Source organism: Rattus norvegicus, chromosome 10 (assembly GCF_021556685.1).
Source record: "Rattus norvegicus strain SHRSP/BbbUtx chromosome 10, alternate assembly SHRSP_T2T, whole genome shotgun sequence".
NCBI classification, from domain to species: domain Eukaryota; kingdom Metazoa; phylum Chordata; class Mammalia; order Rodentia; family Muridae; genus Rattus; species Rattus norvegicus.
Genome location: NC_141543.1, coordinates 94,850,479 through 94,876,612, shown reverse-complemented (window position 1 = coordinate 94,876,612; position 26,134 = coordinate 94,850,479). Strand labels below are relative to the sequence as shown.

The following is a 26,134-nucleotide window of genomic DNA, read 5'->3' as shown; positions in this document are numbered from 1 at the left end:
GCCATGAAGTCGTCTTAAGCTGTGAGTGATAAAGAAGGCCTGGAATCTCAGCGCTTGGGAGGCAGAGGCAAAAGGGCCATTGGTGAATCTGAAATCAGCTTGAACTGCCTAGAGAAGGCAACCTCAAAGTAAAAAGAGGCCAATTTAATGACTGGATATCATGGGGCAGCAGTTAGATGCCAGGCACTTGGGGCAGAGGTGCCTGGGGTCCAGAGGCACAGGAGTAGGTAGGCTCTCTTGAAGGGGTGTTACAGTGGGCTGGAGATTGAGGCAGGGACCTAGTCAGAGGGAGTGGGTTTAGTGTTCAGTGGCCCGGGTTCAGGGGGCACTGAGCAAAGAGTAGGGAAGAAATCTGGGGAGGGGACAAAGGTGGGGAGTAGGTGTGGATGGAAATACCATGTCATCCTGGAACCCAAAGATAGGGAAGGGCCCAAGTCTTTCCTGATTTTCAAGCTCTCAGGAGCCACACGACCTAGGAAGGAGTATACTATAGCTCTTCAAGTCTCCTCAGGAGCACCCAGTTTCCTGGTCTCCCCATCTCCAACCTAGTGAAGTCACCATCCCCAACCTTGGGTTCCATCTGTTGACTCTGTTCCCTGTCTGTATTATCAGGGTAATGAGGACACTCCCCAGGACAGCTCACATGCCTGCATTTACGAGCACAGTCAATGGGAGTGATTGGTTTTTAAGAAGGCAGGAGAGTTGGCATGACTTGGTTATGAGGATCAGCTCGTCCCTTTATTGTGTGGACTTGAGCAAGCCATGTCCTCTCTCCTGTGCTTCTCTTACTTTAATGGGATCAATAATGCCTTGGCCTCGGGGTGTCTGCAGCCAACGCCAAGGCTTGGACAATCACACAAACTTTCCTATTGTTAATCAACATTACGTAAGCTTGGCGTTGGGCAAGCCGCATTCAAGTACCCTCTTTATTGTTACTGGTCCCCACTCATCCTCAGCTCCTTCGAGTGGGGGATGTTAGTAATGGCGTGGAGCACAGAGAGAACAAACATTTTTGAAGCAGGGGCATCGAGGCGACTCAGGCAATGCACTTTGCATTCTAGCCTAGTGACCCACATTCAAACCCATAAAGGTAGAAGGGAAAACCAGCTCCATGAAGCTGTCCTCCGACACACATACTCTGCTGTGGGCATGTGTGCATGTGCAACAAGAATTACAGACACACACACACAGACATACACACACACACAGACATACACACACACACAGACACACAGACACAGACACACACAGACAGACACACACAGACACACACAGACAGACAGACAGACACACACAGACACACACACACACACACACACACACACGTTGAGACAAGAATCTGATGACAACCCAGGTGGTCAGTACTGGAAATCCCTACTCAAGCAGCATCTGGAGCAGCAGGGACTTGTGGATCTCAGGAAGCTTATGGGGTCGGTTGCTTTAAGACTTAGTAATGTCACTGAGGCAGGCTTGGGCTACCTTGGGCTCCCTGTAAGCCGTGGAACTCTGGAGAGAGAATGAAGGAGGGATGAGCTGTGATGGAAAGGCCAGACCGGAATCATAATCTGCTGTTTGAGTCACTTTTCTCCTTGCTGGGACAAGATACTTGGCAAAGCAACCTATAAAAAGAAAGTTTGTTTTGGCTCCCAGTGAATTTACGGCTCAGTCCATCATGGTGGAGAAGGCCACACTGTTGGCAGCCATGAGGCAGATAAACTGTGGTGCACAACTCCCTTTCTCCCTTTTATTCAGTCTCTTCCGGGACCGCTACCACCTACAGTCAGGTGAAGTCTCTCTGCAAACACCCTGACAGACATACTCAGAGTTCTGTCCCCTAGGTGATTCATGTTGACAGTCAAGTTCAAGGGTGTGGATTCAGAGTGCGAGCGGGATAAAAACCACTACAAACTTGCAGGACCCAGCACTCAGGGCTGCACCTCACAGTTCCTATAGAACAAGACATGGTTAGTATAGCGTGTCACTCTTCTATGACATCCGAAGCGTCAGCTGGACGATCCCAGAGCTACAGAGGAAAGTCCTCAGGATGCTCTCCACCTGAGTGGTGCTTGCTGTCAGCCCGAGCCCTGTGCTGGAGCTGCCAAGCCGACACCAGCACACTCATGCATGTGGCCAGAGCTTCCTCACAGCATGGGCCCAGGATCCAAGGGAGGGCACCTGAAAGCAAGAACTAGACAGGATCTGTACATCTCACGATCTGGCCTGAGAATTTGGAAGACATTCTGCCCTACCTGCCCAACTGTGGCAGTCAGGCTCCCAACCACCCATTTCTCATTTGGACTACTGTGGTCCTCTAGAGCAGAAAGTGCCCTAAACCACTGGGCTGTCTCTCCAGTCCCTCACTTTCTTACTACAGAAACTTGAGGTTCTTTTTTTAGTTGTTGCCTTCTCAATACCTCAGAGTCCACAGGCGCCCTCTTTCCTAACTGTGGCCCCCTTGCAGGATTTTTGGATTGTTTTTCTTCCTCCTGGACCATAGCCCGTGTTCTCTGCTGCTCTGTGTAGGGTGGACAGGAGGCCACTACTTGGGGAAATGCTGAGAGCAAGTGAGCAGCAAGGCCAGGGGAGGGAAAAGGAGAGGAGAGGGGACTAGAGGAGGAGAGGGGGCACAGAGAATGGAAACTGCTAAGTGTGTGCTCAGTCCCAGAGCCAAAGGCCTGTGCTGCAAATTGCTGTTTCCTTCATGTCTGTCCCAGGGAAAGGCCCAATTAAAATAACACCTATTGAAAATGGAAGCAGAATTACAACAGGCTGCTTATTAGGCCCATCTCCACAGGCAATCAGGGTAGCTGTGAGCTTGAGGAACCTCCCTGTGTGAGATCGAATCCCCCGAGCTTTGCGAAGACCAGCAGAAAGGGGCTACCCCAGCAGCTGCCCTGAGAGAGAGCCCAGACCTGATGCTTTGAGGGTCCCCTGTGCAGGGGTGGGATACTTTTGAGGGCCAAGATGTGAGACCGGATTAGACCAAAAACATCCAGTTCTAAATCTTAAGAACAGGATCAGTGTAATTGAAAGGAAACTTCTGGGGGAAAGACAACTGGTCAAGGGCCACCCAGCCTGCTCGGGGTGGCAGAGCTGGAAGTGGAGAGAAGGCCACGTATTTGGCATTCACGGCTCCTGCCACTTTATCCTACTGCCTTGAACATCTCATCTGAGCCTGGGCCTGGGACCCTCGTCCTAGCCACAGTTCCTACACACCAGCCCTGTGCAGTATTCCTGCTCCACACAGCTAACTAAGGGAAGTAGGAGCCATGCCAAAGATTTTGTTTTTCTGGTTTCAAAGCATCTCTCCAGACCCCTCAGGAACTGGTTTAAGTTCTCACTCTCATGGCCAGACTGGGGTGTCCCCAGGAGGAAGACAGAGATGGACACAGTCCCTAAACTGGCCAGAGCAGCAGGTCTTGGAGGTGCCTGCTGGCCGCCCACAGTGAAGCTTAGCAGTGGGTGGTTTTCTCTCCACTGGGGCATGTCTCATCTACCCAGAGTTGGTTTCCATGACAACAACAAGCGCCTTACCCATCCTGTTCATCCTTAAAAGATTCCCACCCCAGCTGTCTGAGCCTGGGCTCCTCGCCCAGCCGCCGTGCCAGCCTACAGCTCCAGAGCCCAGGTTTAGCAGTGATCTGTCAAGCCGCCAGATAGAGTCTCCTGGGAGGTGCCTGGTAACTGGCCAGCCTTTGGGAACGTCCACATGATTGCTTCTTAATTGGATTAGGAACCTGTTCCCAGGGGTTCTCTGCTCTCCGAGTTGCAGCCAGGTCCCTCCTGTCTTCTGGAGCTCAGCATTAAGATCTTCCCTGTCCCCTGCTCAATGTCCCCAGTCATAAGAGTGCTGCTAACCAGAGCCACTGCAAAGCCAGTTACAGACCCAATGGGAAAAGAAATGGCCTGATACCTTCGGAGATGAGAATTAGCTCCGTGTGTGGAGCTGTTCAGGGACCACCACCCCTCTCTCGAGCCTCAGGTAACCCCATTTCCTGGCTTCTGCGTATTGTTTCTGCCACGCTGCCCTCCCCCTCTATACAGCACCTCCTTCACAACCCAGCTACAAGTTCCCTCCCACCAGAAGTCTTCCTGTCTAAATAATTTCCCCTCTGTCTTCTCACAGTGGCTATATTTAGTCCCTGTAACATGACTTGCCTTATGGTATATTGTGCCAGGGAGGGGGGAAGATCCCTGAAGCTATTTATTTTTCTGAAGTTTGTTTTTTTTTTTTTTAGTGTGTTTTCTTTCTCTGCTGAAAAATTCTTCTAGTGAGCATATGTTGTTTACCTGCCCAGCATACAAGTCTCTTTCTTATGGAAATTCTATTCCATAGGCCAGCTAGAGTTGCCTCCTCCTCCTCCCCCAACGATAAGAATCTGGCCAAGCAAGTGACAGGTCATAAATGTTGATTTAAAGATGACCACGTGACCGTGTAGAGCCAAAGAGAATTTCCCCTGGCATTCCTGTGGACACTTACGGCTCTCTGACAATTCTCGATCCCCCCCCTGTGGCACTTATTTAACAGAACAGTTGGAGATGATTACAGCTAGGAATTGTCATGTCCCTTAGTTCTGGTCATTAAGACATGGACGGAAGTTTCTGGAAAAGACAACTGGGAACAGACTCAATCGGCATGGTCTCTTCCACCCTCACCTTAACTGATGCCTCTCGGGCCCATGACACTTCAGCCTGAGTGGTTTAGTTGCAGTCAAGTAAGAGGCTACCTGACTGTGAAGCTCACCAGGGGCAGTGCTGGAGCCAGAGCGAGGGGGAGAGAGTGTGCATATCACTCAACACCTGTGCGTCCGGCCACACCAGAGGCTTGGGCTGTCCCAGCGCGGAGAGTTGGCATTTCCTGTTCCTACTTCAGCAGGCCCGCACTGGGTTTCTTCCTCACAGTGAGAGACTCTTGAATGGAAACCTCCACAAGACCTGGATCCTGTGCACTAAGACCCAAATCCGTACAAGGAAATGCCAAGGGCAGGGGTGAAAGGCCATACATTGTTCTTCAAGTGCCCAGATTCATCATCAAGGTCCAGCAAGAGCTTGAAGACTTTGTATTACATACAGAGTAGGCCAAATAAGAACAGACTTGTTAGTTATCTGAGTAGGTCCCCGAAACAGTGCATGGGCCAGCCTTGTCTCTACCAAACCCTCCCCTTCAGCATTCACACCTCTGGGGAACCGGCCACATCACACCTGACTCCACCATCCTGTCTTTGTGATTCTTTAGCTCTGACTTTTCTCCTGGGCTGCTGGACCTAGCCCAGGACCTTACACATCCTAGGCAGATGCTCTTCCACTGGGCTACATCCCCAGTGATGGCTTACTCTTTTTCGAAGCTCAAGCTGGCTGTACCTAGTTCCACGAACCATTTGAGCACTGTGTGTGTCTTCCCCCCAAGTTTCACCCCACCAGTGAGTGGAGACCTCTCTAGACTGCAGCATTTGGAGTGTCTTTACCTTCAGACTAGGGAGTCCCTGTGTGTAGGGTGGGCCTATTGGATTGGGGTCCAGCTGCTGCTTCTACTCACTTCAGACTGGACACTCAATCTGTCTCCTTCTCAATGGCCAGATAAGAAAATATGGAGACTGGACTAAAAGTCTTCAGTTGGGGGAGAAGAGAGAAAGAGTGAATAATTAGCATAAAGGACCATTTTCCAATTTAGAGGAAGATGATCAACAGCCCTTAAGAACTATCTGTAAGTCAGAATTCGTGATCCAATGATAATAACAATATTCAAACTCAGGCCCTGTCCCTCCTGGCCAGCAATATGTGCAACCCCCCACCCCACACACACATATGGCTAGGATTCCGTTTAACAATTACAGTTTGTTTGGTTTTTTTTTTTTTTTTTTTTTTTACATTTTCAGAGAGAGAGAGAGAGAGAGACAGAGACAGACAGAGACAGAGACAGGGAGAGACAGAGACAGAGAGAGACAGAGAGAGAGACAGAGACAGAGAGAGACAGAGAGAGAGACAGAGACAGAGAGAGACAGAGAGAGAGACAGAGACAGAGAGAGACAGAGACAGAGAGAGACAGAGACAGAGACAGAGAGACAGAGAGAGACAGAGACAGAGAGACAGAGACAGACAGAGACAGAGACAGACAGAGAGAGACAGAGAGTATATATGTGTTAGGGAAACTTGCAAAAGTCAGCCTTCCCCTTCCACCCTGTGGGTCCCAGAGATTGAACTCAGGCCATCAGCCTTGGTAGTTGGGGCCTTTGCCTACTGAGCCATCTTTCCAGCTCCCAGGAATCTGCTTATAGGACTTTTCTCTGTCTCTTGTCTTTTGACTGTTGTGTGACAATGGATCCCCTTATTGGGAAGCTTGTAAGACCATGGTAGACTTATGAGAGGAGGCCCCTGTGTGTTTGTGGCCTATGGCTTCTGCTGGATGGGAATACCCTGTGTAGTTCATAAGTCACTGGGAGAAGGTGCACCTCGTTTCTGACCCCTGTCTCTTTCCAAAAGACCAAAATCTTTACAACAGCAGCTACACCATGAGTGTCATGGAGAAAGAATGCTAAAAGAATGTCTTCCAGGAGGTAAGGAGTTTTCACAGAGCCAAGAGAAGCCCTGTAGGAAGGAAGTTTAGCCTACATTAAGGTGGCAAGTGTGAGGAGGGTCCGAGTGCCCACCAGACATGAGTGAGCTTTTCTGAGTCACCAAGAGCAGAAAGCAAAGGGAATGAGGACTGAGTCCCAGAGGGTGCAGGGGCCAGCTGTGCAGGGGAGCGGAGGAAACTGACTACAGTTGGAATCTGTATTTAGCGGAATAGTTGATGGCAAGATGGCCAGACCTCGGACAGGAGAGAGACATGATAAAGATAGTGCTGATGACCCAGACATCTGCACGTGGGAGGAAGAGCATGAAGGGAGACAGCTGAGCTGCTTGTCCGGACAGCGCAATCTATGGGGACAGGAGGTATTGGGGCTTGATTTTTACACAGGCTTTGTGACTGGTCGGATGGGGAGCCATGAGGTCGATCACCTAGGAGCCAATTGTGCCGGAGGTCATTTCCTTTGGGTTGTCCCACAGAGAGCAGGAACTTCAGTTGCCCAGAACTCTATCTGTCCGTAACCAACCAAGAAGCTTGGAGATGAGTGGAGAGCAGGACGCCCCGAGGCTTTGGCCCAGGTTAAGCAATCTGGAGAATGAGGGAGAATCACGAAGCGTTTTTAGGTATCCTTATTCCATACTAAATAAGGAGAGAGATGGGGCACAGTTGTACAATAATTCAAGACTAGATTTCCATAGCAACAATTACCCAAAACTCCACTCCTGACAGTCGCAACAGCAGGAGCTAGCAAGGAAGACTACGGGGGTGGGAGATGTGTGTGGGGCTCAGAGAATAGCTTCCTTTTATCCTTAAATGGAAGGAAGGCTGGGCTGGTGGCAAGACCCAAGTCATTCCAGAGCCAGCTTAGGCCAGAAGTAAGGGTCGGCAAAGGACGAGCAACTGGGAGGCCCACGTGAGGCACACTCCGGGAACACGTGGACTAGGCATAGAAGTCACCCGTCCCACAGCCCACTTGGCATGTGAGAGTTCTCCCTGGCCTCTAGGGGTGTTAGGGTGGGCTGAGGATGAACCTCAAAGACCTTGGCTAACTTGAGTCTGCTTGAAAACTGGAGCCTGCCAAAGGCTCGCCTCTGCTGGGGTGGGGGAGAACTGAGTTCTAACCAGCTCTGTCTAACACTCCCTGTGTGATCCCTCTCAGTTTCCCCCACAGTTAGGTATGTGACCTACTTCCAAGATCTGTTCCAAAGCTGGGTTAACAGCAAGAGACAGGAAGTGGGTTGTATTGTTAGTTTGGTTGGTTGGCTGGTTGGTTGGTTTTGTTTTGATTTGCAATAAAGGTAGACTTCAGGGCAGACAGAGGTGTCTGTACAACGAAACAGCCGGACAAGGTGAGCCACACTAGGGCTGTCTTCACCAGGGAGAGACAGGTGGGCAAGAATCAGCGTAAGCGGTCCCCAGCTCCGGAAAAAAAAAGAACTAAAAAAAAAAAAAAACAAAAAAAACAATCAGCGTAAGGAGTGTGGCGGGAACCTCAACTCAACTGTGGTCAGAGAGGAACCAGGGAGACGGCCCAGGTGGAGGGGGGCGGCTTAGTGGCTGAAGCGGCATCTGCTTCCTACCAGCAAGCAGATGGTTAGCCTGGTAGAGTAAGCTCCCAGGCAGGCGGTTATATGTAATCGCTGATGTTTATTTTAGTTTTAAAGAGAAGTTTGGCTCCAAAATGGAAAAGCATTCTATTTTCCTTTCAGAATGAGGTAAATGTAGCCCTCACTGGACCCTACACACACACACACACACACACACACACACACACACACACACACACACACACACGGTCTTCTGGTTTTCCTTGGCCCGGTAGTGCCATAGACCACTGGCTCTTTTTCTGATCCTAGAGTTCAGTTTGCTTTAGTGTCCCTAGGGAAAGGGGAGTGGGGGCTTTGTTTAAATATTCCTTTGGGGCATGAAGAAAAGAAAAAGCAAGTTGACTCTTTCCACAGCAAGGAAAACGTTCCACTGTGTCTTACTAGCAATTGGAAGATTTTTTGAAAGAAAACCACGCTCAGATTCTTACAATGAGACACTCTTAAGTGTCTCATTCATGCAATCACCCTTCACTGCATGAAGCACCCATGACGGGCCATACTGAGCCCTCTGGCCAGCAATACCTTACTCTGACTTATGGCGAGAAGGAGCTAAGTCAGACCATTGGCATTAGCAAGTTTCCTATTCAGGGCTCTTTCTCTCAGAATCTCTCTCTCCAAATCAAAACATCCTTCTCATTTTTGTCTACTTCCCATCTCCATAGCCTTTCTTCCCACTCTCACAGATGAATTACTTCCTCTTCTGAGTAGGAAGAGACAGGTGTGTGAGAGAGGCCATCGGAGGAAAGGAGGCTGATCACTTAGGTAGACTCCTCAGAGTGGGCTTCAGAATGGCTACCACAGCCCATGTCTGTCTTCAACAGAAGGACAGAGAAATCCACGTGGATCAGGATGTCTAGAAGCGGTCAGCCTCTCAGGCCTGATTCCTCACGCTGACCAAACTCAATGATGGCTAATCAGAAATGCATCTTCCAAAATCATGTCGCCGGAAAGATCCAGGTCCAGGGATTGGAGAGATGATTTGATAGGTAAAAACACTTGCTGAGCAAACCTGATGACCTGAGTTTGATCCCCAGAATGCATAGTCTAAAAAAAATTGAAGCTGTATGTAACCATGTGTATTGGTAACCCTGGCACTTCTACAGTGATACGAGAGATTGAAAGAGAAGAATCACCTAGAAGGGTCCAGGCCAGTGAGCCTGGGGTATTCAGCACAGCAGAAACAATAAGAGAAAGCCTGCCACAACAGGGTACAAGGAGAGAATTGCCTCCAGAAAGCTATGCCCAGATCTCCACATGTATCCTGGTGCACACATGTATCATGGTGCACACACGTATCCTGGTGCACACACGTATCATGGTGCACACATGTATCATGGTGCACACATATATCATGGTGCACACACGTATCATAGTGTACACATGTATCATGGTGCACACATGTATCATGGTACACACATGTATCATGGTGCACACATGTATCATGGTGCACACATGTTTCATGGCGCACACATGTATCATGGTGCACACATGTATCATGGTGCACACATGTATCATGGTGCACACATGTATCATGGTGCACACATGTATCATGGTGCACACATGTATCATGGTGCACACATGCCCTCTGCCCCTTCTGCTACTGCTGCTGAATCTCATGGCTCAGTGATGTGAGGGAAGACATTTCAACATTAGAAAGGAGCAAAACCAACACCTGCAAAGACGTATAACACCATCATTCATTATGTATCCAGTCCAAGGTGTGGCACCACTGCACACGCGCATAATAAGTATGAGCTCAGGTGATATCAGGAACAAAGAGGGTGCACGGTGACCCGAGCAGCTCTCACTGCTGGTGAGAATGTGAGTGCGTTAAGCAGTCGCTATGGAAAGTAGTCTGCAGTTCTTCATATGGGCAAGCTTATGCTTCATACGTGACCCAGCAGCCTCACCTCTAGGTATTTGCCCAAGCGAAATGATAACTTTGAATCACACATGTATAAATATCTATACATGAATATTTATGTTGGGTTTATTCATAGTCACCCAAAACTGAATACAACCCAAATATGCCTCAGCCATAGACAAAAATAAGAGTTCAAATTTTAAAACTTAGGGGATGGCTCAGCATGGTCGTAGACTCACTTCCATCACTCAGGATCCTGAGGCAAAGCAATCCCTTGAGTAGCCTGAGCAGCACAGGGAGACCGCATCTCAACCCACCCAAATCAGACCTGTGGTTTAATAACCCATCTGATGTGGTAGTACCCATTCTGCCATGAAAAGAAATGTGTTCCTGACAGATGAAATAACACTGGGTGCATTAAACAATGAGAAACCGGATTGAGTTGTATGATCCCGTTTATTTGACATCCAGAGAAGGCAAGCCACAGGGACAGAGGCAGAGAATAGATGAGTGCTCATTGGAAGCCAAGGAGAAGAATGAAAGGCTGGACCACAAAGAGGCTGCACCAGGAGGTCTTTCCAGGCACTCTAAGTAGCTGTTAAAATTCATAGTTCCACACACCGTGTCCTAGCTGGGTTACTATTGCTGTGATAAAACACCACAACCAAAAGCAAGTCCAAGAGGAAAGGGTTCATTTAACTTATGACTTTACATCCTTGTTCATTATTGAAGGAAGTCAGGGCAGGAACCCACATGGGGGCAGGAACCTGGAGGCAGGAGCTGATGCAGAGGCCACAGGGGTTTGCTGCTTACTGGCTTACTCTCAGGGCTAGCTCAGCCTGCTTTCTTAGAGGACCCAGAACCACCAACCCAGGGTTGGCTCCACCCACAACAGGTTGAGTTCTCCCCATCAATCACTAATTAAGAAAATGCCCTACAGGCTTGCCCACAGCCTGGTCTTATGGAAGCATTTTTTGATTGAAGTTCCCTCCTTCCAGATGACTCTAGCTTATGTCAAGTTGACATAAAACTAGCCAGCAAACAGCCCCAAAAGTTAATTTTACAGTAAATCTAAAATAGGACTAAAAAGATATGTTTCTAGTGAATACTTTGGAGACAGTTTTTTTTTTTTTTGAAGCTAGGGATAAAATGAGACAAAAATAACATGATAGCCAGACACAGTGATGAGTAACTAATCCTAGCATTCAGGAGGCTGACAGAGGAAGATGACAAGTTGGAGGTTAGCCTGGGCTACATAGTTTGCAACTATGCCTGAAAAACACAACAAACAATAAACTCAATTTTGTCTATGGAGGAGGTAATCGGAATTTGAACATTTTATCAAGGTCACCTGAACTATGTTGTACGTAAATTTGATAACACCCTGTATGATGTGAGCCCTTGCTTCCAAATAACATTTTAATATATGTCTGTATTATATGTAATATAGATATAATTTATATGAGAAGGTAGAAACTAACTTACGACTTTTCCAAAAATGAAGCTGTCAAAACTTGAAAGGTGACTGCTAAAAGAATCAAGACAATGTGTTTAATTTCCAAGCCAATAGAGGGCATGAGAAAAAGGAGAAAAGTAACCAAAATGGGTTGTTGTTGTTGCTTATGTTTTTTTTTTAAAAAGCTCACCATATTAAATGGATCCAAATATATACACTAACACGATTAAGGAAAATCCAAATAACAAGGTGATATATTCATAACATTCGGCGACACGCTGTGCCAAAATGGAAAACACGGGAAATTCGCAAGGGGATCGAATGGGCTGAAGGGAACGCACACAAAGAAAAACCGTGCAGATCTAGAAGCGTTCGCATACCATTAACAGAAAAGGCAACTTGCATTTAGTGCCTGCCGTACACAAAGCCCATTGCAGGGTGATGAGGGGGGAAGAGCGGTTTGACTAGCTTAGGGTGGTAGCTGGAATGGTGCTCACATGAGTTTGAATTTCTCTAGTCAGCAAATCCAAGCTTCTTCATGTGTGTGGGGTGGTGCACCTGTATGTTTCTGCACGTGGACGCCAGAGGCTGGCATCATATGTCTCCATTGATGACTCTACTTCTTCCCTTAGGCAGGGTCTCTGGCTTGGATCCAGAGCCTGCTGGTTCCGACCACCTAGCTAGACAGCTTGCCCCTTGGGATCCATTTCTGTTTCTCAAGTACTGGGGTCACAGGTGGGCCACCAAACCCCTGCCTCTGGCTTCTGTGTGTGTGCCAAAGATCCAGCTATGGTCCTCATAGGTGCACAATAAATATCCACTGAGCATGCTTCCAACCTCCAGAGGTATTTCTAAAAAATATGGGATAAGGGAATGGACCCTCCCTTAAATTCCAGTAACAAGAATACTTCTTAATCTACGTAAGTGTTTATTTCAAATGCTACCCCATAATGAGCCACACTTCCAGGTCCTCATGTTCTTGTGCCGTCTCCTCCCACTGTGGATCTGGACTCGATTAGTGACTTAGTAGTAATACATAAGCTCTGTTGAAGGAGAAAAGATGCCAGTTCTGTGCCAATTCTGAAGGTCTAGAAACTTCTGGTTTTGGTGGAGAAATCTGCCCAGTCCTAAGTTCAGCTCTCCTCCCACGAAGACTGGAGAAGGCAATGGCATGGGACTGAGGAGAAGAAAGAGCCCATCCGCCCTGCTACACTCACCCTCCTGGCTGTCCCCATTAATGTGCCAGAAACAGACACTGTAGTCCGTGTGTCACCTCTGGACGCCTCAGTCACAAGCTGACATCTGCTGCATCAGGAGTGCCTACCTAGGTCCATCTGACCCACAGAACCATGGATTTAAAGCTTTGGGGCCAGTTTGTAGCCCAGCTAAAACTAACCAAACAGTTACTTTCAATGTTGCCAGACCCTGGGCTTGCTAAACATCTCCCCGACTCCCCCTACCCCTGCTTAATCTTCCAACTACTTAAAACATCAGTTAAAGTATGTGTAACGGATTTCCATTTTCCAAATGAGGACTCAGGAAGAACGAGATGTCCAGGGTAGAAGCTGGGCTTACGTAGAGGGTTTCCGAGTTGTGGGCTCCACACTCCCACACATTGCATTATGTGGGCAGGTGGGGACATTAAGAGGTGAAAATGCTTGATGTCCCAAGCAAATTCCTATGCCCCCCCCCCCGTCTTTCTTTTCTCATCCTGTGTTCTGGAGGAGGGAAGTAGACTATGGAGAGATGGTCAAGTAATTAGGTGGGGACATAGCTATTGTGATTTCAGCATGTTTCATAACAAGCGGCAATCAGCGCTCAGCTGTGGCTTGAGAACATGCAGATGCTGCGTCCGAGACCTGCTTCTCTTTTAGTGGAAGTGAGCATGTGTCCCTGACAGGGGGTGCGTCTTGATCTCTGTCTGCTGTTACCAGTGGAAAAGCTGAGCTTCATGCAAAGGAGAAAGACTGAGGGGTTTTTTTTTGGGGGGGGGGCGTCCTCCTCTCCCCATAGCTAGGTGAACTTCTGGACTCTTATTCAAGTTTCATAGATAAGGGTGGGGGTGGGGGCCGTGACCCCTAACTGCTCCTGAGAGAGATTGTCAGGCTACGATGCATCACCAGATCTCTCCCCTGGGGTTCTCTGAATCCCAGGGCCTCTGATTGGAATGCACTGAGCCCAGCATGGCTGGTGCTAACATCACTCCATTGAGAATAGGCCTTGGGCAAGGTGTTCAGCTTGTGAGATTTCAGGACCACGGACAGCGCAGCCGTTCGGCTTTGTAGGAGACCGGATTTAGGGCATAGGTGGGAGGCTGGGCCCTCCGCAGGCGAGCAGACCTTCTGAAGAACACAGGGTTCCATGTGTCTGGCCTCATCGTTTTGCATGAGAGGAGACTCAGGAAAGGAGAGAAACAACTTGCCCGACGCCATACGCCAAATCAACAGAGTCTTCCCTGCCTTCTCACTGGCCAGAACTTTAATCAGTTTCCTAGATAAAAATCTCGTGCTCTTGGGAGTGATCAGGAGAAACAGGAAATAGAGAGATAGAGATAGAGATAGAGATAGAGATAGAGATAGAGATAGAGATAGAGATAGAGATAGAGATAGAGATAGAGATAGAGATAGAGATAGAGAGATAGAGAGATAGAGAGTGAGCGAGCAAGCACCCGGCCCTGATGGGAAGGTCTGTGATTTGGCTTCTAACAGCAAATTCTTGACAGGAGCTCCTTACTTCACTAAGGTGATGTGGCCTTTCAAAAACATTTCTGTTACTATGGCAACTTCATCCTAAGTTTTATCTCCATGGCAATTCATTAGAGTTTTTCACCCCCTGGTGTGTATACATGCGAATGCCTATACATATACCATACCCCAAATTAATGCAAAAAAAATCACCTTTTTTTGAGGTGGAATCTCTAATTATATAAATCTGCAAGCCAGGAGCATAACAGGTACATTTGAAGATACTCAGGGCCCAGGGCCCAGAGGAAAGGTCCCTGGTGCTTTTTGAGGGAGCTCCACCATTTCATATCTATTAAAACCTCCCCTGGTCTTAGAGCCCTGTAAATCTACACATGGATACAAAGAGCCCCTCTTTCCGTGTGTTCCCCTAGTGCTCGGCTTATGACAAAGGCTTGTGGTTGTCTGTGCCAGGGAGATGTGCTGTGAGGAGGAGAGAAAAACCTGGGACCCCTGACTGCCACCTTCCCAGAACACATCAGTGTCCTTCCTGCTGAATTTGCCCCTGTGCCCCACTTTGGAGTAATCCTGTAGCTAGTGGGCTACATGGTGAGTGTCCAGAAAGGAGGTGTCTACCATCCAGATGCTTCTTCCCCTTTCCTCTGTCCCTGGCCTTCAGGTTCCTCTATTTTAACCACACCCTGCAGAGGGTCACAGCTACTTGGACAGCCATAGGTGAGCTATGACCAAGCTCTGTCCTGATAGGCAGAAACTGCGTTCTGACAATCAATTCCATAAGAAGTGTGTTCGGTGGGTAGTGCTTAAGGAGAATTGTTTATGGGACACAGATACTGAAAGAGGTTTGCAGATGAGTGACTAAGAACCAGAGAGAGGGGTGCTGCCCTGTGGCCTGACCTAAGACTCTGAGTTCTAGAGTCATGGTAAGATAGGAGCGTGCTACTTTCCCCAAGCCTGCTGTACCCCGTGGCTCTAGATCGCATCTCTCTGCTCCCTTCCTGGGCCAGTCTCGGTTATAGATGGTTATAGAGATACAGTGGAGCAAAAGACACAGCATGTAGGGGCCAAGACGAAGACACCAGATCCTAGCTCTGCCGTTGCTTGGCCAGACCTGGTGTTTTGTTTATTTGTTTTGTTTGAGCGTGCATAGTGTCTGTCTGTGAATGCCAACATCTAAACATCTAAGGTTACTGTGAAAATTAAAAGTTTGGCTAATAGATGGGACTCAGTGAGTGGTTGCAGATGCCATCCAAGAGCCTAAAGACTTTTCCTGCATCCCAAGAAAGCAACGGAAGAGATGCTTGGGCATGAATGCTCCAGTTAAGCGTTCTCTAAGTTCACTTACTTCCAAGGTGGGGTGGCGCACAGCTGGGGCCTTTCCACCCACCTGGAAACAGGGCGACACCCAACTGCAGGGGACTAGTTAGCTAAAGGGTGTTATGTGCATAACAAAAACCTATCGTGTAGGTGATGCTAGTTCCCAAACGAACCTGTCACTGTGTATTGCTAAGTGAAAACAGCCACGCGCCTCAAAACAGTTCAAATGTTCAAAATGGCATGAATGCTACAAGAACTTTCTTTTTTTTTTTTTTTAATTAAAAAGTCCAAGTTTTGCTGTTTTGATTCCTACAAAAGCAGCTACAGCAAAGGGTTCATAGTGATTCTTTCTGGAAGACAGGCTGGGACTGCTTTTTTGCCCTTTCTCCCTTCTGTTGTTGTTGTTGCTGCTGCTATAAATGTGAAAACTCAAACGGGATCATTGTATGAGGAAAAATGGACCAAGTATAAAGTCCACGGATTCTACCTCCTGGTCTAAGCTGGCGTCCGAGGACCTAACATGGCTACGGGGCTCTGTGATTCAGTGTCTCCTGCCACCGTGACTGCCTGCATCCTGCGCTGGCATTGAGCCTCATACAGACCAGGGCCGAGATGCACAAACACTTCGAGATAATTCTTTTTGCATAGTTCACTGCACTACTGAGTGCTTTCAGACATTCTCATTCGACTTCCCGACCACTTGGCCAGCTAATATTCTTAGAGATGAGGGACCTGAAGCTTGAGGGGCCGAGGGCTTTTTCTGTCAGCCAGGAAGCCCGAGGCTTGCCTCTTCACGCCCTGTGCCTTGGTGTACATCTACCTACTGTCCACCCATTTCCTTGATTTTATTGAATGCTCATATATTTATTTATTTATGTTCTATGGCCTGAACTACACCCTTTGTGGTAACTTCCTCCCCAACTAGGGATGATACTTTATGGAGTATAGAGGAGTGGGGCCCAGGCCTTGGCTTTGAGGAAGGGTCACCATCACAAGGAAGCTGTGTGGTTGGCAGAGGACACAGGTAGGGGTGGGACCACCTCAATTAACCCCCTTAATGCTGCTGCTTTGCCTCTCTATTTACAGCAGATTTGGAAGTGGCTGTGGTTGGCCATCCCATGTGTAGAATCCTGAAGATGGCACAGAGGAGGAGACCTTAGGATCCTGCCGAGCCTCTCGCTCCCCCTCCGCCATATTTCTCTATTCTTTGCCTTCTTCTCCATCCCATCTTCTCTCAGCTCCCCCCCCCCATCACACTCTCTCCTCATCCCTTTCCTTTTCCCTCCTCCTCTTCTTATTTTTGCTTCCTGTTCTAGCTAGAATGGGAGGATGCTCCTGCATGGATCCTGGCTCCGGGTGAAGACAAGCTAAGCGGGGGCAGAAAAGGACTCCAGGAAGAGCTGCTGGGAGCACATGGTTGGTTGAATGGCAGCCTGGAACAAACGGTGGTGGTGGTGTACCACCCCACCCCCAGTTCTGCTCAGCAAAGAACCCCCTGTAGGGCAGTGAGGCAACTGGGAACAGACATAGGCCTCTTTTGCTCTCTCTCCTTTCCTACGGAAACCAGTTCTGACACTCCAGGTGACTGATGGTCTGCTGTGGTGCTGGGATCACGGGAGGGTGGGGATCGCAGGAGGGTGGGGCTCCGTGCAGCCCAGGGCTTTGCACCCTCTGCAGCTGGGGAAGGAGTGGGGGTGTGGGTGTTAGCATTCCCAACCGTCCTCTGCTCCAGGTTCATCTTGTAGATGATGTTACATCTAGCAAGGAATAGAAGACAAGACTGAGTTCTAGCTGCTCTACCCCAGGACCATTGCTGATGCCTCAGGGATGGGAAGACTGGGACTGGGCTCTTGCAGGTCCCTGGCCCAGGACTAGACCTACAGTAGATTAGTTGTAGATGCTAACAGAGAGAGTGAACATGAAGAAGTCCATTAAAGCCAACCCCAGTTTCCTCTCCCATAACAGCAACTGAGGTGATGTCTTGTCTTACTCTGCAAGGTCTTTATTCGGTGTTTACTCAGGCAGCTTCTTTGGGCCCTAATTTCATCATCTGTAAAATGGAAATGTTAACAAAACCCAGTGCTTTACCAATGAGATACTTAACAAAGTGCTCCCACTTTGTTGTTACTTTGTTTTTTTGTTTTTGTTTTTTTTTTTTTTTTTTTTTTTGGTTCTATTTTTCGGAGCTGGGGACCGAACCCAGGGCCTTGCGCTTCCTAGGCAAGCGCTCTACCACTGAGCTAAATCCCCAACCCCTTGTTGTTACTTTGAAAACATCAAAATGAGGTCTAAGTGTGAATTAATATTATCTTTCTGTCCAGGGTTCTCATTTCAGAGGCAATTCCATTTTACTGGGAAAAGAGTTCATACATTCAACAGAGATAACCACAGTGCTGGCAATTTTCTTTGCTGACTGTCTCTTAAGTGCCAGGCCCTGTATTGACTACCTCACATGCATGTTATAGGACCTCTGGGTCTTACTGTGTAGATGAAACGGAGGCACAGAAAGGTTGAGCTACTTTGTTGAAGTCACAGAGCCAGGAAACAGAACAGTGAGGATACCACAGAACAGGGTCGTGAATTTCTCCATGCTGGATCTGGGACCTTCTGAGATTTGGCCACTGAGTCCTAAGCCAGTCTCACAGGGAGAATACATACTGCACAAGGGTTGTAGACACAGGAAGTGTTTTCATCCAAAGTCCCAGGGCTCAACATTCTGATCACGGGTCACCTTTTTCCTGGAGCGTCATGCCTCACTGGGTTCTACCTAACTTGATCCTGTCTTCCTCCTCTTGTCTGAGATTTACGTAGCAGTCAATACCACTCCATCCCTCCTAGGCTGCAGAAGTAAGAATTACAAATGTGTCTGCTCCTCCTCCCCTCCCCAGAACCAGTGCCTGCTGCCATTTCTTCCTGGCCTTTGCATATACCTGCATGTGCAAACAAGCACCTATGCATATTTGCCTGTGAATGAATGCTCGAACAGTTTGAAATGGACAGTGGGACATTCATGGTAAGCCTAGGCTGTTGGTGTGTGCATGTGAATCCAGAGCACAGGAGACCGAGGAAGGAAGATTGTAAGTCGAGGCCATCTTGGGTCATACAGGGAGACCTTAGAGTTTTTGACTCAAAAACAAAACATTCATACTTCTCAGACAGGTCTTTGTTAACAATGATCATGGACCCGAAAGACTTCTGCACTAAAGTTCTCCTTTGTCGGCAAATTCAAGAAACTGAACTCGTGGACCACCTCCCCTCCGTCACACTAGCAGCAGGGCGCTTTGCTGCAGGAAGTTCTCAGTGTTCACTGGAACCTGGCCAGGCAGACATCTGAAGCCCTTGTTCCTTCCCAAGCTCCCACCCCCTCCCCTGTCTCCTGCCCTTTGGGAGTTAAAGAGACTTCTTTGTGGTGGTCTCTGTGAAATTCTCCAGGCCAGCAGGTGGCCCAGACTCCAGGCACCTGTGCCAACTCATGCCAGGGGTCAAGAGTCCATTTCCAAGTTTCCCCATCTTCCAAGACCCTCCCCGCCCAATCAAACTACCCGAGATAATGCCAGCCAGTCACTGGCACTCCAATGTTCTGTCCATGCTGTGGGACTTGTCTCATAGATATTTAACAAGGGCTCTGAAGTACCTGGCCTTACTGACCTGTCCAGCCCACGGATGAATCCCCGGGTATACGACTGAATGGCAGGGTGGTGGGAAGGACATGTCTCAGTGTTGACGAAGCTACCGAGCTGTATGGGAGCTGAGACGAGTCAAAATCCTTCAGACTCAATCACCACATGTGATATATCCCATCCCCACCGCAGCCTCCTTTCCTATCTAACTGGTGCCAAAGACAGAAGGTTCCTTCTGTTATCCATTCTAAAGCCAGAGAAGGCACCAGCCATTCTCTTTTTAGTCCTCCTTCATTTCCGCCCAGTTGGAGAGGAGAGGGAGGGACCTGAGCTCCGTTTCCCCAGAAACCTTTCCAAGTACTCTATGCCCAAGACTCACTAAGAGGGTGCACATAGGTCAAAAAGCCTATGGGAAGAGGGATTTCTCCCTGTGGTGGCCTGGACAGATGGCCCTCTTCCCTTCCTTTTGTCCAGTAAGCACCAAGTCCCCTCCAGAACTTAGTTTCAGGTTATTAGGGAGTGGAGGATGCATTTTTAAACAGAAGGATCTAGTACTCAGAAGACGACTGCATTTGGAGGTCATTTTCCTCATCTTAAACATCCAAGTCCCCTTCCAGGACAGAACTAAGGGGTCTGTTCTGAGTCCATCCATCTACCATCTATCGGAGTGGGGCAAAATAAACCATTAAATGGGGCTTCTGGGCTCAGGCTGGAATTTTACTAGATCTAGTCCCTCTCTACCCAAACGAATTTGTCTGATACATTTATTTTTATCCCCTCCCCCAATTCTGTTCACTTTCTTTTTCCATTTCAATTTCCAGCAATTAATCTCACCAAGTGTCTGGCTGCCCCAAAGGACCTGCTTCCTCCACTGTAGGTGTAGGTGTAGAAGAAAACAGTTCTTTGTAGAAAGAAGGGGAAAAAAATAAAAAAGACAACAAAAACAACTTGAATGAAAAACTAAGAAATCAATAAACAAACCAAACCCAAACATAAAACAGTTCCTTTCTCTCTCCTCTTGGTCCGAGACCCCAAGGAGCTTCAGCGCTGTCTGCCCTACAGTTTAAGTCAACCAAATAGGGCCAGAAGTAGGACACGTTCCCCTCCCTACACACACACACACACACACACACACACACACACACACACACACACACCCCGCACAGGCACAGTTAGAATGTATCAGGAAGCCCGACGGCCATGGTTTTATTACAAAATTTCTTTTCAGACGCAATGCGAGATCAGATGCAAAATCTCAGTGATGCTTCTCTCTTCCCTGAGCCCTCCTTGGAGCTGGCCCTCACTAAAACGCCCGACATCCCCGCGGCAGTAACCTTAGCCTCGCATTACATCTCCCTATCCGTGTCTCCCACCCTGCCCCGAACTTCTCTTTGTAAAAAACCTGTGAAGAACCCTGCGTCCCTGGCCCCTGCTGGAGCGCACACGAAAGAGTCCAGAGTGACAGTCCCTTCGCGCACCGCCCGCGCCACCGCCGCGGAGTCCTGAGGAGTCCAGGACCAGGTGGTGCGAGGTACTTCGTTGATCGCAGGCAGCGGACAAAGCCTTGAGAAAGAGGCTCCGTGGTCCCTTCCTCGCCGTGCTCCGACGCTGGCGAGGGCGGCCGGCGCTCAGTACAGTCCCAGGATGGCGGCGCCCACGTCCTTGGAGGGCCTGCGTTCCTGCATCAGAAAGTTGATCATGCTCTCGGACTTGATGAGCAGGTTACATCCCAGGAAGAAAACGCCGAAGACCACGGTGAGCGACAGCACGCAGAGCACGGCGATCTGCGCCACGCGCGACACCCACAGGCTGCGTTCGTCGGGCGCCAGTCCCGCGGGGACCCCGTCGCTGGCGGTCAGCGGTGCGCCGCCGGGGCAGCAGTCTAGCCACGTGCCCAGCCCGTGGCTGCGGTTTCCCAGGGTGGCTCGGGCGTCACCACCCACCTCTTCCAGGCCGCTGTGGTTCAGAAAGCTCACGTTCATCCCGGCGCGGTGCCTGGGGGGTCTGAATACGCGGGCTAGGACGCGCCGGGAGCTGGCGGCGTCCGCGCTGTCGGGGACGCCTTGGGGTCCCTGGATCACCCTTGCGCCAGCAGGAGAGGAAGGCGGGAGGCCGCCCACGCTTTCGGTCCGCCTACCTCCCCACCCGGAAACCGGCGGCCTGGAGCAGAGAGCAACAGGCGGCGCGCGATCTGGAGAGAGCCAACAGTGCGTGGCTATCGCCCACGGAGCTCCTAGCCTGCCGTGCCGCCCCGCCCCTGGCAACCGCCGAGCTCCGCCCCGCCCCGCCCTTCCCCAACCCACTCGCGGCGCCCAAGCTGCGAGGACACGAACCCCTCCCAGCGTGCAGTTTGCGCAAACTCCGCTGGAAAGGGTCAGAGCGTCCAGGCAGCTCCTGCCCTCCGGCCAAATAACGTTGACTCACTCTGGATGGTTGCTGTCTGTTTCTGGGCTGAAAGCTGCCCCAAGATGTCTGTTCTCAGAACTGTAGCTGGGGGCGGTCTGGAGCCCTTCTTCATGTTTAAGGCGGGGCAGGAATGGGTAGCTTTGGCTCTGGCATTGCCGGCTCCAACTGGCTTGACTCTGGGTGTCTTGGCTGTGCCACATTGTCTCTGCTGGACCCTCTCAGCTTTCCCCTGGCTGAAGCCACAGCCAAGGAAAGCTCTTTGCCTCTTACCATGTGTTTGGCCCCATATGCCACCCCTATTTCATATATTCATTAAAATTAAGTCATCTGGGGGAGTTTCTATTTGATTTACTTTATAGAATCAGTCATTGTAGATCACTTAGCATGGATCAGCAAAAGTGGGGGAAACCCTCTAAAACTGCTGCCTGGGGGCAGGTCAGTGTTATTACCTAGGTACAACCTCCTCCTGGTTGTCTATTTGTGTCCGGGAATGTTGTGTCTTGTCTTCTGTAGTGTACATGCTGTTTTGTACTGCAAGTATCTGGCCCGGACAGTCTGTACTTTACTCTTGGCAGCAGAATTTCTTTAGAGAAATGCTCGTATATGTCCTTTGCTCATTATTCTGCTCAGCTTAAGGCGGGGCGGGGGGAGGCTTAAGCTGGACTTGGAGCCCATGTCCTTGACTCTATCCAGCTGAAGTCCAGCTGTCGGCCGCAAAGGGTGGGAGTAGAGAGTGAGTAGGGAGAACAGGACAACGCCTGTTTCAGGGAGTATGCGCAGCACGCATGGGGCAATGTTCTAGTCCTTAAGTTCTCAGTCCTTGCTGCCGGCCCACCTACCCTTCAGTCTAGATCCCTCTGGATAACGTGGTGTGAAAGGAGGGTTGAGAGATGTTTGCCTTTGACCTGTCGTGTGAAGGGAGAGAGCTCTAGCTCGTGGAATCACCAACTGAGGACAAGCCTAGGCTGTTCCCTGAGATCTTGCTGGGACAAGAGTCAGCCAATTGCCTGTGTCTAGCTGACTGAAGGCAGGCAGGGCAGGAAGCTTCGCAGTAGAGGCAGGAAAGCCTGAGGGTGGGGTACAGAACAGTATAACTTGGGCTCAACGAAAGGTAGGCATAGTTTGGGGGAACATATTGCTTTCCCTATCGTGTCCTTCAGGATTTAGAGACAAAACTAGGGGCGCTGTCAGCTGCTAGCTGCCTGCCAAACTCAAGCCTGCTTGTTACTACGGGGGCTGTGTTTAGCCTTCTGACTGCTGCTAGGTATTAAGGTTTGATTTTCACATACAAGTCTGGCTATTGCCTGTGTAGACCTGGGCTCTCAGGCTCCTCTAGCTCAGAAATGGGGGACCTGTTTGACCCAAACCCAGGTCATTACCCACTATTTCTCTGGACCATGAGTCCTGGCAAGATTGGCCAGTTTGGTGTGTATCAACTCTTTTTACTCCACCCCCACCCCCAGGTATGTATGTGTTTGTGTGTGTGTGTGTGTGTGTGTGTGTGTGTGTGTGTGTGTGTGTGTGTAGGTCAAAGGTGAGTGTTTTTCTCCACCTCCTCCCCATGATCCCCTCAGGACTAAGGGTTGAACCCCATGTGTCATATATGTGAGGTAAGCATTCTCTCAGGGAGCTTTAGCTCCAGTCCCTTCTATCTTAGTTCTGAAACAGGGTCTCCAGCTGAGTCTGGAGGTCACTAAGCCAGCCAGACTACCTGACCTTCAAGCTCTAGGGAGCCTCCAGTCTTCACCTCCTCAGCACTAGAATTACAGGTGTGCAAAGCTCAAGTCCTCACACCTGTGTGGCAAACGCTTTACTGACTGAGCCTTCTCCCTGGCTCCTGTACTCTTCAATTTTGTGGGAACCCTGACAGGCAAAGGCATTCCTTTTTCAATGGCTGCCTCACAGATCCCTTCACACGGAGCAGACACTGGTTTCCTCCCAGTACCTGAGCAGCTAGGCTCTGGCACAGTCCCTCACAAGATGGAACTCCAGGTCTTGGCTAAGGTCACAGTCATCTATAAGTTAGGCTGAGGGCAGAGGACTGGCTTCCCAGATCTCTCTGTCTTAGTTAGGGTTTCGATTGCTGTGGAGAGACACCATGAACACAGCAACTCGGAGTCGGCTTATAGTTCAGAGGTTCAGTCCATTACTGTCTTGTGGCATGAAACATGGTGGCCTGCAGGCAGGCAAGGTGCTGGAGGAGGAGTTGAGAGTTCTACATCTGGATCAGCAGGCAGGAAGAAGAGAGAGTGTGAGCCACAGGGCCTGGTTTGAGCTTCTCCTCAGGCACACTTCTCCAAAAGGCCACACCCTATGAGCCCATGGGAGCCATTTCCATTCAAACCACCATACTCCCTTAGTTCCTTAGTTGCCTGTGGGCAGGAGGAAACCTTAATCCTCCCCTCACAGTAGCCTTTCCGTGGGGCTGCTTGACTTTTCTCATGGCCACACTTGGAGAATGGGCTAGCATGTAAACAGCTGGTAGATGGAAGAGGGAAGAAAAATGAAACCTGCCAGCAGCCCTCCCATGGCCATGCTCTCACAGCAAGCCTTGGAGAAAGAAGTCCTTGGAGAGTTAGAAGGAAATCTTGCCCGAGGTCGTAGCAGGTAGTGTGGCACAGACAGTATTACAGACCTGTAAGACTTACAACCAAGTCCACATGCTTCCAGCTCATGATGCGTATGGGTAGATCTGTGTGGGGTGCATTTCACTGTCAGGGGAAGAAGGGAAGTTCAAAGTGCAGGGTGGGGGCCTCTGGAACCCAGGAGCTGTTCTCCACCCGGGTTGCCACCCTCCTCTAGAGAGAAGGAAGAAGGTGCTTCTGGCCCAGCTGCCACCCACGTGGGACTATTTTTACCCTCTACCTCAGTCACACTTCTGTCTCTCTCAGCTCTGGAAGGGCCATGTGGACAATCTGGTCCCCAAGAGGAATGGCATGGGCCACTCAGGAGGCGGTAATGCACTGTCTCTGCAGCTGTTTGAAATAACCTTTGGCCTTCTGGCATGTGTGGGCCACCAGGGTTGGTAAGAAACAATCCTCCCCCGGGGCAAAGAGGTTAATAAAACCTTCCTCATTGCAGCTGCTGGCTAGATGAACCATGGGGACTAAAACGTCCTCATGAGCTGACATTAGAAACCATCTACACTGTAAACAGGGTAAAGACAGTGTTCCTCGCACGTGCGAGCTATTGTAATAACGGTAAGACCAAGCTCATCTACATACCCAACTATACCTTCTCTGCCCTTCTCTCTATTTAAAATGTAAATAGTTGACCATGGAAGGAGCATGCCCTTCAGAGAGGCTGAGAGCCCCGGAGTGGAATTTACATCACCAGCAGATCTTCTTGGATCCTATTTACATGGTTCATTATCTCAGCAAGCTCTTCCTGAGGCAGGCAAATTTGCCTTCTGCCCAGTTCCTGTCCAAATGGTCTCGTGTTTCCAGTTGGAGGACAGGAGGGAAGCCAATGGCATTTTTACTGCCCTGGGTACAGAATTAAACACTGGTTGCTTTGTTTGCCCTCGCTCACAAGACGTTGCCACTGTGGTGCCAGCCCTGTTCTGCTATGGCAAGTGGGTAGAGGGCACAGGGAGTCCCTCAGGTTGTACTAGTCAGGGTAGCTTTACCGAGGTCCGTGGGAGAAAGGCCTGAGGTGGGGGGGGGGGCGGGGTGATACCTTTAGCTGTGGAAAGCCAGCACAAGCACTGCCCAATGAGCAGATATATTTGTCATAGGTATCAGAGACGCTATGCCTCACCTGCCACCACCTGTCTGATTTAGGATTGATCGACTGAGTTATTGAGACAGGGTTTTTTTGTGGTGGTTTGAATATGCTTTGCCTATGGGAAGTGGTACTATTAAGAGGTGTGGCCTTGTCAGGATAGATGTGGCTTTGTTGGAGGAAGTGTGTCACTGTGGGGGCGGGCTTTAAGACCCTTGTCCTAGCTGCCTGTGAGTCAGTCTTCTGTTTGCCTTTGGAATGAGATGTAGAACTCTCAGCTCCTCCTGCACCATGCCTGCCTGGATGCTGCCATGTTCCCACCTTGTTGATAATAGATTGAAGCTCTGAACCTGTAAGCCAGCCCTCATTAAATGTCCTTTGTAAGAGTTGCCTTGGTCATGGTGTCTGTTCACAGCAGTTAAACCCTAAGTAAGACACCAGTCCCAAGTAAATGTTTGCCTTCATAAGAGTTGCCTTGGTCATGGTTTCTCTTCACAGCTAAGTCAGTTTTGTTACATAGTCCTGGCTGACCTGGAACTCAAGATGCTCCTGCCTCAGCTTCCTGGGTGTAGGATAACAGGTGAAATACTATGTCTAGTTGGGTCATGTTTTAGAGAATATTATAATTTTAGAGATCTAGAATCTGTTTCTGCTGGGCTCCTAATTGGCTGTGTGATTTTGGACAAGTCAACCCTCCTTTTTGGGGTTTTGATTGGTTCATCCATTAATCAAGAAGCTGGAGAGATTCTTAGTAAAATGCTTGCTTTGAAAGCATGAGGACCTGAGTTTGATCCTTACAAAGTATGTTTTCTATAAAAGGTGGGGCATGTTGTACATATATACTGTATTACCTACCTGTAATACCAGACACTGA

General features: G+C 49.4%; 2 protein-coding genes across 14 annotated transcripts in view; one reads left to right on the top strand and one right to left on the bottom strand.

Annotated features, from left to right (window-relative positions):
* Positions 1 to 3,770: 3,770 nt before the first annotated feature.
* Lyzl6 (lysozyme-like 6) overlaps positions 3,771 to 26,134 on the top strand; it is a 33,409-nt gene continuing 11,045 nt past the window's right edge. For 2 of the 13 annotated variants that reach the window (XR_015630437.1, XR_015630438.1), the window contains exon 1: positions 25,063 to 25,111. The gene's annotated coding sequence lies outside the window, so the exon portion shown is untranslated. Of the gene's footprint in view, positions 3,983 to 24,417; positions 24,563 to 24,623; positions 24,738 to 25,040; positions 25,112 to 25,497; positions 25,613 to 25,758; positions 25,841 to 26,134 lie in introns of those variants that run through there. The other 11 variants (XR_015630435.1, XM_087570821.1, XM_087570822.1 and 8 more) reach the window with 10 other exon arrangements.
* On the bottom strand, positions 20,306 to 21,310 carry Rprml (reprimo-like). Its single transcript, NM_001109481.1, has one exon. It carries the CDS (start codon positions 21,111 to 21,113, stop codon positions 20,760 to 20,762), a length of 354 nt encoding a protein of 117 aa, NP_001102951.1. The 5' UTR covers positions 21,114 to 21,310; the 3' UTR covers positions 20,306 to 20,759.

Coding starts and splice junctions, on each gene's coding strand:
- Rprml (NM_001109481.1), bottom strand. CDS start 21,113: ATGAACGTGAGCTTTCTGAACCACAGCGGCCTGGAAGAGGTGGGTGGT.